This window comes from Nerophis ophidion, linkage group LG03, assembly GCF_033978795.1.
Source record: "Nerophis ophidion isolate RoL-2023_Sa linkage group LG03, RoL_Noph_v1.0, whole genome shotgun sequence".
Taxonomy (NCBI): domain Eukaryota; kingdom Metazoa; phylum Chordata; class Actinopteri; order Syngnathiformes; family Syngnathidae; genus Nerophis; species Nerophis ophidion.
In genome coordinates, this window is record NC_084613.1 from 76,961,534 (window position 1) to 76,975,245 (window position 13,712).

The window sequence follows — 13,712 nt, forward strand, 5'->3', positions numbered from 1 at the left end:
ACAGTAGGTGTGGTGTTCTTGGGATGCAACTCAGTATTCTTCTTCCTCCAAACACGACGAGTTGAGTTTATACCAAAAAGTTCTATTTTGGTTTCCTCTGACCACATGACATTCTCCCATGTGTTCTCTGGCAAATATCAGACGGGCCTGGAAATGCACTGGTTTAAGCAGGGGGACACGTCTGGCAATGCAGGATTTAATTCCCTGTCGGCGTAGTGTGTCAACCTTTGTTACTTTGGTCCCAACTCTCTGCAGGTCATTCACCAGGTCCCCCCGTGTGGTTCTGGAATTTTTGCTCACCGTTTTCATAATCATTTTGACCCCACGGGATGAGATCTTGCGTGGAGTCCCAGATCGAGGGGGATTATCAGTGGTCTTGTATGTCTTCCATTTTCTGATATTTTTGCTCCCACAGTTGATTTTTTCACACCAAGCTGCTTGCCTATTGTAGATTCACTCTTCCCAGTCTGGTGCAGGTCTACAATTCTTTTCCTGGTGTCCTTCGACAGCTCTTTGGTCTTGGCCATAGTGGAGTTTGGAGTCTGACTGTTTGAAGCTGTGGACAGATGTATTTTATACAGATAACAAGTTTAAACAGGTTCCATTAATACAGGTAACGAGTGGAGGACAGAAGAGCTTCTTAAAGAAGAAGTTACAGGTCTGTGAGAGCCAGAGATCTTCCTTGTTTGAAGTGACCAAATACTTATTTTCCACCATCATTTACAAATAAATTCTTTAAAATTCCTACAATGTGAATTCCTGGATTTTCTTTTCACATTCTGTCTCTCACAGTTGAAGTGTGCCTATGATGAAAATTGCAGACCTCTGTCATCATTTTAAGTGGGAGAACTTGCACAATCGGTGGCTGACTAAATACTTTTTTGCCCCACTGTATATAATATATAATCCAATTCTAAATGTCTTCATGTATTCCTCTTATTTTCCCGTCTGTATCAGTTCATGCCGTCCAACCTGCAGATATCTCAGCGTTGTATTCCCTGAGCACGTCGCTGTCTGGCAGGTACACACACGGTACATTACTGTAGTATGTACCACATACTGTAGAGCCCTACTAACAGATTCATGTAATTATTTGTTCAGGAATGTAACGTCCAGGCTAGTCAGTCAAGTTGCCGGTAAGGAAAATATTTGTCCATTGATATATAATATTCACATCATTGTATTTAATGTATAAGTTGAATTTGTTTATATATATATATATATGTTAGTGATAATATTTGCAAAAATGTAAAAAACACTTTTTTAAATACACATATTTTGAAAAATGTGAAAAATTATAAAGACATACTGTTTTATGTTGAATCACTGTACTTACTGAACCATACTGTCATGGTATATTGATTTTTTAAAATATTTTTTATAGTATGACTATTTGTCAATAGTAGAATTTTGGCTTTTTCATGGTTTTTTACGTACCAAAAGTCATATATCCTTGGTATAAAATATAAATATGTTAAATCAAGTGATGTGCTCTGGGGTGAGAGACAATATATCGTATTTTCCGGACTATAATTCGCACTTAAAATCCATTTTTTCCCTCAAAACTCGACAGTGTGCCTTATAAATCGGTGCGCCTAATGTCCGGATAAATTCTGGTTTTGCTTACCGACCTTGAAGAAATTTTATTTGGCACATGATGTAATGATAAGTGTGACCAGTAGATGGCAGTCAAACATAAGAGATACCTGTAGACTGCAATATGATGGTATTATGACTCAAGTAAACAACACCAACATTTTATATGTTCAATTGAAAATATAAAACGTTACACACGGCACTCAAAAATCTATCAAAAAGCTTGATGCGCATCAACATACGAGTATTATTAGGGTGTGTGTATAAGGTAAGACATATTATCTGGCGTTTTGTTTTGCAATACTATTCAAAAGCAACTTTTCTTCTGGTACCTGCTGATCTGTATTTGGGATCTGCATGAATCCTGAAAAATTGCGCGCTTCCGCCTTTGTAGTCTGTGAAAACACCATAGTCGATAAGCTTCTTCTTTTTCTCTATCTTCTTGTTATGGGACATTCATCCTCTGCTGTTGCCATTTCTAATATAAAATACTGTAAAGTTCTTACTTATATCTGTATGTAAACTCGCCATGAAAGCGCTAAAACATACCGGTGTAGTGAGTTTACATTATCCACCCAAGGAACTTTAGTTATTAGAGAGTTCCGGTCCGACGGTTTTTCACGGGACACAATTCCAGCCTTGTTGGTGTTTCCGGATGAGGAGAAACTGCTCCGTTATTGATTGAAGTAAAGTTTGAATGTCATTAAATCAGTTCACTCCATCTTTTGACACTTCTTCCACTACCGTCCTTGCACGCTACACCGCTACAACAAAGATGACGGGGAGAAGACACTGCCGAAGGTGACCCACGTAAATAGGATCGCCCAAAAAAACGACGCACACTGAAGCGACTGTCAGCAAGCGGTTTTGAAAATGATCTGTAAAACATAATCTATGCAACATTTTGACCAAAGAACGACCATTACATGTTATGTAGACCACAGGGATGTGTTTTACATTTAGAAGATATTAATAATATGACTCCTTTAATGCGCCCTATAATCCGGTGCGCCTAATATAGGAAAAAAGATAAAAAATAGACCATTCATTGGCAGTGCGCCTTATATTCGAAAAATACGGTAATAGCAAGTGTCTTGAAATGTACAGATAAATAAATAAACAGCGTGAGAGGCAATGGCGTGATTGCATCCTTTGTGTCAATAAAGAACTATCTTGACACATACAGACAAAAATAAATGAACACTAACTTCCGGGGAGGGCATGAAAAAAGTCTGTCCCTTAAGCGGGGTGTGACAGAAAGTAATTGAGACCCATTGCTTTGAACAAAAAATCCCCACAAATGATTAATCTGTCATTCACCATGTATAGAGCTGCTGTCTATTTTTAACCCTGAGGTGATCACTGCAAATGGGGAAGGATCATTACAACCCAGGTATACACACACACACACATACACACACACACACACACACACACACACACACACACACACACACACACACACACACATAAATTCTTGAATGTGTTACCTTCTTGAGACCTCCGAAAAATGCCTAGCTCTTTAGGACCACCCTTTCTAGATATATAAAGATTTGTATTTACAACATTAATAGTATATATATACTATCAGATATAAAAAAGATTGTCGTGAAAAATTAATTGGAATTTCACAAGAAAAACTTGGAATTTTGGCAGTATTATAATAAAAGTCGTAATTTTACTCAACACCAAATTTGACAAGAAAAACTAAACATTTGTGCAATATTATGATAAAAGTTGGTATTTTACTCAATAACAGCTGCGATTTCACAAGAAAAGCCAAAAATGTCTGCATTTTTATGAAAAGAGTCGTAATTTTACTCGACAAAAGTTACAATTTTATAGGAAAACTTTAAAATGTTGGCAATATTATTATAATAATCAGAATTTTTTCATAGAAAGACTATGACAAAAGTCATCGTTTTACTCAAAAAATGTCAGTACTTTATAAGAACATCAGAAAAAATGGCAATGTGGTGATACAAGTCTTAATTTTATATGACAAATGTCACCATTTTGCATTAAAAAGTAATAATCTTACATAAACAAGTATTATTTTTATGAGAAAATATTGCAAAATTACAAAAACAGAAAGAATATGAGAAACTCCCCAATTTTATAAGAACAAATTGATACATTGTGAAAAAGACTGCTTTTAATTAATTAATTTTATTTATTTAAATTTGTGTTTGTAATTGGTTTTTAATCTTCATGATTTACTTCAAGTTATTACAGTATGTCTCTATATACATATTTATTTGATTTTTATTTTTATTTTATTAGTTTTGGCTAAAGGGGGTGCATTTCAATTTCTTACACACACTTGTTATTATATATGTTGGCCAGTGGGGGAGCACTTAAAACATTTTTTTTTTTTTTTTTTACACACACACTTGTTATTTCACATGTTGGCCAGAGAGGGAGCACTTTTAAAACCGACACACAATTAATTTGAAAAATCCCTCCTTTTTGGGACCACCCTTAGATTTCACCACCAAATGAGACATTCACTATTAGATGTGATGGTTTTCCGTATTGGGACCATGATTTATGTCCTAACTTGTACATCGGTCCTCACATGGACGGCACTTTTCCTTGTTGAGGTCTCAAGAAAGGTAGAAATACAAGAACACACACACACACACACACACACACACACACACACACACACACACACACACACACACACACACACACACACACACACACACACACACACACACACACACACACACACACACACCACACTTGTATTTTCTACTTTCTTGAGACATCTGATAAAGGCCTACCTCTTTAGGACTACCCTTCTTAGATATATAAAGATTTGTATTTACAACATAAATAATATATAAATACTGTGCAGATATAAAAATTGTAATCTTTTAGTACATTGTTTTAGTATGCCTCTATATACATATTTATTTCATTATTTTTTTGTATTAGCTTTGGCCAAAGGGGTCGCATTTCAATTCCTTACACACCTTTGTTATTACATATGTTGGCCAGAGGGGGAGCACTTCAAATGTCTACACACACTTATTACCATATGTGGCCAGAGGTGGAGCACGTTTAAAACCGACACAGTATTCAGCACGAGTCTCTCTCAAGAGCAGACAAACATTACAGGGGAGACAGAACAGGACCGCTATCAGCCAACTTCCAGGGTGGCCCTTAAAAAGGTGGTAAGCAGGTAAACATTTGTGAGTGTGTGTGTGCAGGGGGAGGGGGAGTAAAAAAAAAAATTCAGTCTCAGGATAAGGATAGACTCCCGGGGAGAGGGTCCGGAATGAGACCAGGAAAAAAAAAAACCTCAATAGCCATAGCACACACAAACAAGTTACAAAGAATACACAAGACTTGCAACAGAGTCAATTTGAAAAATCCCTCCTTTTTGGGACCACCCTAATTTAGATGGATTTCACCACCAGGGGGTGCAAATGAGACATTCTCTGTTAGATGCGATGATTTTCCGTATTGGGACCATGATTTATGTCATCACTTGCTCACTGGTCCTCATATGGAAGGTAGTTTTCCTTGTTGATGTCTCAAGAAAGGTAGAAATACACACACACACACACACACACACACACACGCACACCATGTCAACATGACTGAAGTGAATGTGTTGCAGGAGTTTGTTGGAGGAAGTGGAGGACCTGTCTTTATCTCCGTCACATCAGGTATACTTTGACCCTTGCAGAGCACCATATTGTATTTAATGCATAGGAGTACTCAACTGCAGAGAGTAACATGCACTTATCAGGGGCCTAATGCTATTTTATAATACATTTTTGAGCATACTTCATCATAGATCAGTGATCTCCAAAGTGCGGCCTGCGGGTGAATATTTTCCTCCTAGCTTGCTTTTTACTCAACTTTCGATGAATTGTCAAAAATAAAATAAATGAATTGTTCCTGAGGTAGGTAGGTCTTTATTGTCATTGCACAAGTACAACGAAATGTTGTTTTCAGCACAATTCCGTTCAAGATTGGACAAACAAACAGTCTACAGGATTACAGGACAGGAACGCTGATGGGTCGCCACAAAGCGCCCCGTAAAAGATGGGGGGAAAAAGCAAAATGCTGGGGAAGGATGAGTAAAAAAATACAATCTCGACTGGGCTCCTAAGGGGGCCCAGTCTGGAGTGGGAAAAAAAACCTCCATAGCAAAGCACATATACGTATTACAATTACATCTCGAGATATGTAGCAACAGAGGGAAGGGAGTGCGGGGGTCATGGTGGTAGGCCGCAGCTCTCAGGCGCTGACCATCCTTTCATCACCCCTATGGGATTTACTTATACTGTATGTTATCAGTAGTGTAGTCTAAAGATACAGTTTTAAAAAAAAGTTTAACTACATGTTTAAATGTGGATTGATCAGAATTAATCACAAGTATTACTAATTTAAAATGTCAATCAACTTAAAAAAAAGACCCAAATATTTGTACACAAATGCAATGTTAGAATAGATTAGAAAGTAAAGGAGCAAATTAAATTGTGTGATTAATCTCCACATCGAGAGGAGCCAGATGAGGTATACCGTATTTCCTTGAAAGTGCTAATTAATTTAAAACCTCTTCTCAGTTCCTGCGCTTATCAAAGGCATGCGGTAAAAGTAAGCCTGCGCTAATTATTTTAAAACCACTTCTCACTCCGGCACTTACCAAAGGTATGCAGTAAAAAAATTGAGTGTGATGTAAGCTTGGACCTTAAATCCTACTGAATAGCTCTTAATCTTCTTCCCTTTATGCGATTTCATATTACCGGTATTGAAATCAGCCGCCTGCATTTTGAAAATGATGACAGGGGAAGTGTCACTCGTGACGTCACGAGTTTGACCAGGCGGTAATACTAAGCATGCGCTAATTATTTTGCGAAGCAAGTTTGACCCGGCAGTAATTTAAGGCAGGCGCATACTAAATGCCCTGCGGCAATTAAAAAAAAATACGGTATATTTATTGTGAGAAACCATTAAGATGATCAGTGTTTCCACAAAGATAAATATCATTAATTATTAATAATAACATAGAGTTAAAGGTAAATTGAGCAAATTGGCTATTTCAATCAATCAATCAATGTTTACTTATATAGCCCTAAATCACTAGTGTCTCAAAGGGCTGCACAAACCACTACGACATCCTCGGTTCTGGCAATTTATTTAAGTGTGTATCAAACTGGTAGCCCTTCGCATTAATCAGTATCCAAGAAGTAGTTCTTGGTTTCAAAAAGGTTTGGTGACCCCTGTTATACATGAGGGGTTAGTGCGTCTGCCTCACAATAAGAAGTTCCTGCAGTCCTGGGTTCAAATCCAGGCTTGGGATCTTTCTGTGTGGAGTTTGCATGTTCTCCCCGTGAATGCGTGGGTTCCCTCCGGGTACTCCGGCTTCCTCCCACCTCCAAAGACATGCACCTGGGGATAGGTTGATTGGCAACACTAAATTGGCCCTAGTGTGTGAATGTGAGTGTGAATGTTGTCTGTCTATCTGTGTTGGCCCTGCGATGAGGTGGCGACTTGTCCAGGGTGTACCCTGCCTTCCGCACGATTGTAGCTGAGATAGGCGCCAGCGCCCCCCCGCGACCCCGAAAGGGAATAAGCGGTAGAAAATGGATGGATGGATGTTATACATGCTACATTATTTCAGTACCGCTCCTACAAAACGAGCAAGTGTCTTCATGCTGGAAAACATATGGTGAATAGACTCGTAGGACAGCGCCCTCTGCTGGATTTATAGCTGCAGCACTCTTTTCCGCCGACGGCGAGCGCCATCACCATACTTGCCAACCTTGAGACCTCCGATTTTAAGGGGGTGGGGGGCGTGGTCGGAGGTGGGGCTAGGGGCGTGGTTGGAGGCGTGGTTATTTACAGCTGTTGTGTGCGCAGTTGTGCACTGCACTTTCTAAAGTAGATGTTATTGTCACATATGCATGATTGATTGATTGAAACTTTTATTAGTAGATTGCACCGTTCAGTACATATTCCGTACAATTGACCACTAAATGGTAACACCCCAATAAGTTTTTCAACTTGTTTTAGTCGTAGTACAAATATACACTATCAGCATAATACAGTCATCACACAAGTTAATCATCATAGTATATACATTGAATTGTTTACAATACGGGGGGTGGGATGAGGAGTTTTGGTTGATATCAGCACTTCAGTCATCAACAAGATTAGATAGATTAGATAGTACTTTATTCATTCCGTCAGGAGAGTTCCTTCAGGAAAATTACAATTTTCAGCACAATCCCATTCAAGATCAGACAAACATTACAGGGAGACAGAACAGGATCGCTGACGGGTCTGCCGGCTTCCAGCGCCCCTTACAAACAATTGCATCAACAGAGAAAAGGACATTAAAACAGTGTAGGTCTGGGGTAGGGAACCGATGGCTCTAGAGTCAGATGTGACTCTTTTGATGACTGCACCTGGCTCTCAGATAAATCTTAGCTGACATTGCTAATTACGGTAAGTAATGAATAATTCCGCCGGTAATCACAGTGTCAAAAATAACATTCAAAATATGAAATTTTCTCATGCATTTTAATCCATCCATCCGGTTTCTACCGCACCTGTTCAAGTAGTCGCATTAAGGCTAAGAAGTATTTTGTTTTTTGTTGGTTAGTATCAGAATAACAATGTTATTAAAAAGAATAAGAGACTTGTCATACTCTAAAAATGTTGAACTTACTTAAAAATGCATGCATCATCATCACTTCCTTCGCCCGGCCACAGAAGACAAAAAAGAGTTGCTGGTGTAACAATAGGAAGAATATATTCCACTCCTCTCTTGTACACGCGGCTTATGAGATGAACGCTCGTCAAGAAGAACGTCCCCTTCAGCAGCAGGAGGATCCACAGCCCCCCCCCCCCCCCCCCACATTAAAGAGGAAGAGGAGGAAGTGTGGATCAGTCAGGAGGGAGAGTGTCCTGTAGGGCAGGAGGAGGCTGATGTCAGGAAGTTTCCACTGACTGTTGTCTCTGTGAAGACTGAAGAGCATGAAGACAAACCACCTGAGTCCTCACAGCTTCATCACAGTCCAAACGTCTGCCTGAAAAAAAGGAGTGTAGCTTCAGGATGGTGAAGGAGGATCCTTCAAAGAGGAAGACCAGGCGCCACGGACCCTCTGGAGTCTCCTTTTCCTCTTTGACCCAGACCCTTCCCTGTAAAAAGGAAGAGGAAGACTCACTGACCCCCCCACATTAAAGAGGAAGAGGAGGAACACGGCATCAGTCAGCCTAAATGGTTGGAGGAGTTCCCAGTGACTGGTGTCCCTGTGAAGAGTGAAGATGATGAGGTCAAAGGTGTTCTCACTGTCACAAAACTTTTAAATGTCGTGTTGTTGTGGGACGGCGTGGCGCAGTGGGGAGAGTGGCCGTGTGCAACCCGAGCATCCCTGGTTCAATTCCCACCTAGTGCCAACCTCGTCACGTCCGTTGTGTCCTGAGCAAGACACTTCACTCTTGCTCCTGATGGGTGCTGGTTGGCGCCTTGCATGGCAGCTCCCTCCATCAGTGTGTGAATGTGTGTGTGAATGGGTAAATGTGGAAGTAGTGTCAAAGCGCTTTGAGTACCTTGATTGGCAGACCGGGGCGGTGGTTCCTCTCTTTAAGAAGGGGGACCGGAGGGTGTGTTCCAACTTTCGTGGGATCACACTCCTCAGCCTTCCCGGTAAGGTTTATTCAGGTGTACTGGAGAGGAGGCTACGTCGGATAGTCGAACCTCGGATTCAGGAGGAACAGTGTGGTTTTCGTCCTGGTCGTGGAACTGTGGACCAGCTCTATACTCTCGGCAGGGTTCTTGAGGGTGCATGGGAGTTTGCCCAACCAGTCTACATGTGCTTTGTGGACTTGGAGAAGGCATTCGACCGTGTCCCTCGGGAAGTCCTGTGGGGAGTGCTCAGAGAGTATGGGGTACCGGACTGTCTTATTGTGGCGGTCCGTTCCCTGTACGATCAGTGCCAGAGCTTTGTTCGCATTGCCGGCAGTAAGTCGAACACGTTTCCAGTGAGGGTTGGACTCCGCCAAGGCTGTCCTTTGTCACCGATTCTGTTCATAACTTTTATGGACAGAATTTCTAGGCGTAGTCAAGGCGTTGAGGGGTTCCGGTTTGGTAACCGCAGGATTAGGTCTCTGCTTTTTGCAGATGATGTGGTCCTGATGGCTTCATCTGACCAGGATCTTCAGCTCTCGCTGGATCGGTTCGCAGCAGAGTGTGAAGCGACCGGAATGAGAATCAGCACCTCCAAGTCCGAGTCCATGGTTCTTGCCCGGAAAAGGGTGGAGTGCCATCTCCGGGTTGGGGAGGAGACCCTGCCCCAAGTGGAGGAGTTCAAGTACCTAGGAGTCTTGTTCACGAGTGAGGGAAGAGTGGATCGTGAGATCGACAGGCGGATCGGTGCGGCGTCTTCAGTAATGCGGACGTTGTATCGATCCGTTGTGGTGAAGAAGGAGCTGAGCCGGAAGGCAAAGCTCTCAATTTACCGGTCGATCTACGTTCCCATCCTCACCTATGGTCATGAGCTTTGGGTCATGACCGAAAGGATAAGATCACGGGTACAAGCGGCCGAAATGAGTTTCCTCCGCCGTGTGGCGGGGCTCTCCCTTAGAGATAGGGTGAGAAGCTCTGCCATCCGGGAGGAACTCAAAGTAAAGCCGCTGCTCCTTCACATCGAGAGGAGCCAGATGAGGTGGTTCGGGCATCTGGTCAGGATGCCACCCGAACGCCTCCCTAGGGAGGTGTTTAGGGCACGTCCAACCGGTAGGAGGCCACGGGGAAGACCCAGGACACGTTGGGAAGACTATGTCTCCCGGCTGGCCTGGGAACGCCTAGGGATCCCCCGGGAAGAGCTAGACGAAGTGGCTGGGGAGAGGGAAGTCTGGGTTTCCCTGCTTAGGCTGTTGCCCCCGCGACCCGACCGCGGATAAGCGGAAGATGATGGATGGATGGATGGATGAAGGTAGAAAAGCGCTATACAAGTACAACTCATTTATTTATCATTTATTTTTACTCCTTTCATGAAAATGCATAAATAAAAGCCACGTACAATTGACACTTTCATTGTTTTTTTGGTTTCTTATACATTTCCATGATCAGAAAGGAGCAGATGGAAGAACAATATTCTTATATTTATCGGCCCCCTTTTTAACACAAATTATTTTCGATGACTTTAGAACTTTTCCCTCCAACAACACCCAAACTCCGACATACTTTCCAATTGTCCTTTAAGCATTTTCACCATGACACGTCCAATCTAAATCAAAATTCAGTTTGATATGATTCCAGTTTTCTCTTTTTATAACTTTTTTTTTTAAAAACAAAGATATTCTTACAGCTTTTTAAGTTTAGAGAATTCCATGCTTTCACACCAACGACAGACAAGCACATTTGTTTCAAATGTGTTGGCACTCTTGGATGTTTAAAGTCGTACGGCCTTCTGTGGGTCTCCTCTTCAGATGTGAACACAAATAACTTTTGTATGTCCTTCGGAAGAATTGTATTTCTCGCTTTGAACATCATTAATAGACTATGCAATTCTACAATGTCTTTTAGTTAAAGTAATCCTGACCTAATGAAGAGTGGTTTTGTGTGGTCTCTATATCGTACTTTAAAATTTTTCCAAATTGCTCTTTTCTGTGAAAGAAATAAAGGCATTATGTTGCTATGATATGTATTTCCCCATATTTATGCACAATAATTGAAATAAGGTAGAATAATAGTTGTATTCAGTCTTAAAAAAATATTATATGGCTTTCACGGAAATACTTTTTAAAATATTTGGCTTGTATGGCTCTCTCAGCTAAAAAGGTTCCCGACCCCTGGTGTAGGTCTTACTTAGTAGGATATGTACAGCCAGCAGAGAACATAGTGAGTTCAGTTAGCATAAGAACAAGTATATACATTAGAAATACATTCGATTATTTACATTAGGTTATTTATAATCCGGGGAGATGGGATGTGAATGGAGGAGGATAAAGGGTTGAAGTTGCCTGAAGGTGTTGTGCTGGTGCATATACAGTAGATGACAGTATTGTCCTGTTTAGAGTGTCACATGCTGTTTACGGCAGACAAACTGCCTTACGGTAGAGTGGTGGACATAAACGTGACTGCTGTTGTTGTGTGTTGTTACTGCGCTGGGAGGACGTTAATTAAACTGCCTAACAATAAACCCACATAAGAAACCAAGAACTCGCCCTCGATCATTTAACAGTTATAACTGGGGGTGGGCAAATTAGTGCGTTAATTATGAGTTAACTCATCAATCTATTAACGCCGACAATTATTTTATCGCACATTTGCGTATGTTCTTTACATGCTTTTATTTTGTTAACGCCTTTTCTTAACAAGATGGCGTCGCCCGGCGTCGCCCGGCGTCGAGGGGCTCTTGGTAAAGATGGAACATTTGGCAAAAATACCGGACAATTCTGCAAATTTCATGGCTGGCTTACAGCGTGGTCACTCCGGGATCACTTACGACCGCCAGACAATTCTGAATGTGGATAGATCGGGCCGTTTTGGACTGAATGACGCGTGCTTGCTAGACCGGCTAGCTAGCATGGGAATACTTTGCCGGCTACATCCAGCGGCCTGTGAAGCAGCGGAGTATATGTGTTGTCTGTCTATTTATGAATAATGCAGACGAGGAGTGTTGGCTGAGTTCTTAACGTTTACTTTCAGAGCGTGCATATCACAACATACAAGATGCCGTCATGGCGACACAACCTATACCGGGCTACCGCGCATGCTCGTCACTCCTGTTGCATGCTGGGCAGGGTAGTTCTTTTATTCCCTGGCTCATAACATCACAATATAGTACCATGTTTATGATGCGTTCAGTTTATCGAAGTACCAAGCAAACAATCGGAAAATTCCCATCATATCAATTCCTAGATATGGTCATAATTATTTTAAGTGCACTACGCAGAATAAAAACAACATTATTAATATTGCTACTACGGATAATTTGATCAAAATTTCCCTAAAACAGCCCACTACCTAGAGTGGATCGTGAGATCGACAGGCGGATCGGTGCGGCGTCTTCAGTAATGCGGACGTTGTATCGATCCGTTGTGGTGAAGAAGGAGCTGAGCCGGAAGGCGAAGCTCTCAATTTACCGGTCGATCTACGTTACCATCCTCACCTATGGTCATGAGCTTTGGGTCATGACCGAAAGGATAAGATCACGGGTACAAGCGGCTGAAATGAGTTTCCTCCGCCGGGTGGCGGGGCTCTCCCTTAGAGATAGGGTGAGAAGCTCTGCCATCCGGGAGGAACTCAAAGTAAAGCCGCTGCTCCTTCACATCGAGAGGAGCCAGATGAGGTGGTTCGGGCATCTGGTCAGGATGCCACCCGAACGCCTCCCTAGGGAGGTGTTTAGGGCACGTCCAGCTGGTAGGAGGCCACGGGGAAGACCCAGGACACGTTGGGAAGACTATGTCTCCCGGCTGGCCTGGGAACGCCTCGGGATCCCCCGGGAAGAGCTAGACGAAGTGGCTGGAGATAGGGAAGTCTGGGTTTCCCTGCTTAGGCTGCTGCCCCCGCGACCCGACCTCGGATAAGCGGAAGATGATGGATGGATGGATGGAGCCCACTACCTATCATATAGGTTTTTTTAAACATAAGATCCCTGATAAAAAAAAATGTTTCTGCTGTTACCTCCGAAATTGCCTGTTCAGATGTTATGATTGTGGCTCAGAGATTTGTATGTAGATTATATTTATTTTCCATAACAAACAGGATAACTTAAATACCCTGGCAGTGGGAATTAACTTAAATGTTTGTATTTACATTTTTTGAGTTGATTTTCAGAAAATATGCTATTTAACTGCTACTGTTTAAAAAGGACTGATTCAAATTGTGTTTGCACAACAAATATTTTGGCGCTTTTGTTCATGTGGGAGAATATTCCAATAAAGGTGCACTACACACTACTTTTGAATTCATTATTGGGCTTTGCGTATACAATGCAGTTAATCGCGATTAATCTGAGAAATAGTGCGATTAACTTTGATAAAAAAATTTAATCGTTGCCCAGCCCTAGTTATAACGTCATTGGGCAGACACACTCTCAGACACGTCACTCAGGTCCTCATGGAGCTGGAGGGGGCGCGGC

The 13,712-nt window shown here is 41.8% G+C and overlaps 1 protein-coding gene across 1 annotated transcript in view; it reads left to right on the forward strand.

The window, feature by feature from the left end:
• Window positions 1-13,712, forward strand: part of plb1 (phospholipase B1) — a 75,341-nt gene that overhangs the window by 16,761 nt on the left and 44,868 nt on the right. Inside the window, exons 4-7 of the mRNA XM_061893794.1 lie at window positions 958-1,021; window positions 1,102-1,136; window positions 2,926-2,989; window positions 5,228-5,276. Coding sequence (XP_061749778.1) covers window positions 958-1,021; window positions 1,102-1,136; window positions 2,926-2,989; window positions 5,228-5,276 — 212 coding nt within the window. The remainder of the gene's footprint in view (window positions 1-957; window positions 1,022-1,101; window positions 1,137-2,925; window positions 2,990-5,227; window positions 5,277-13,712) is intronic.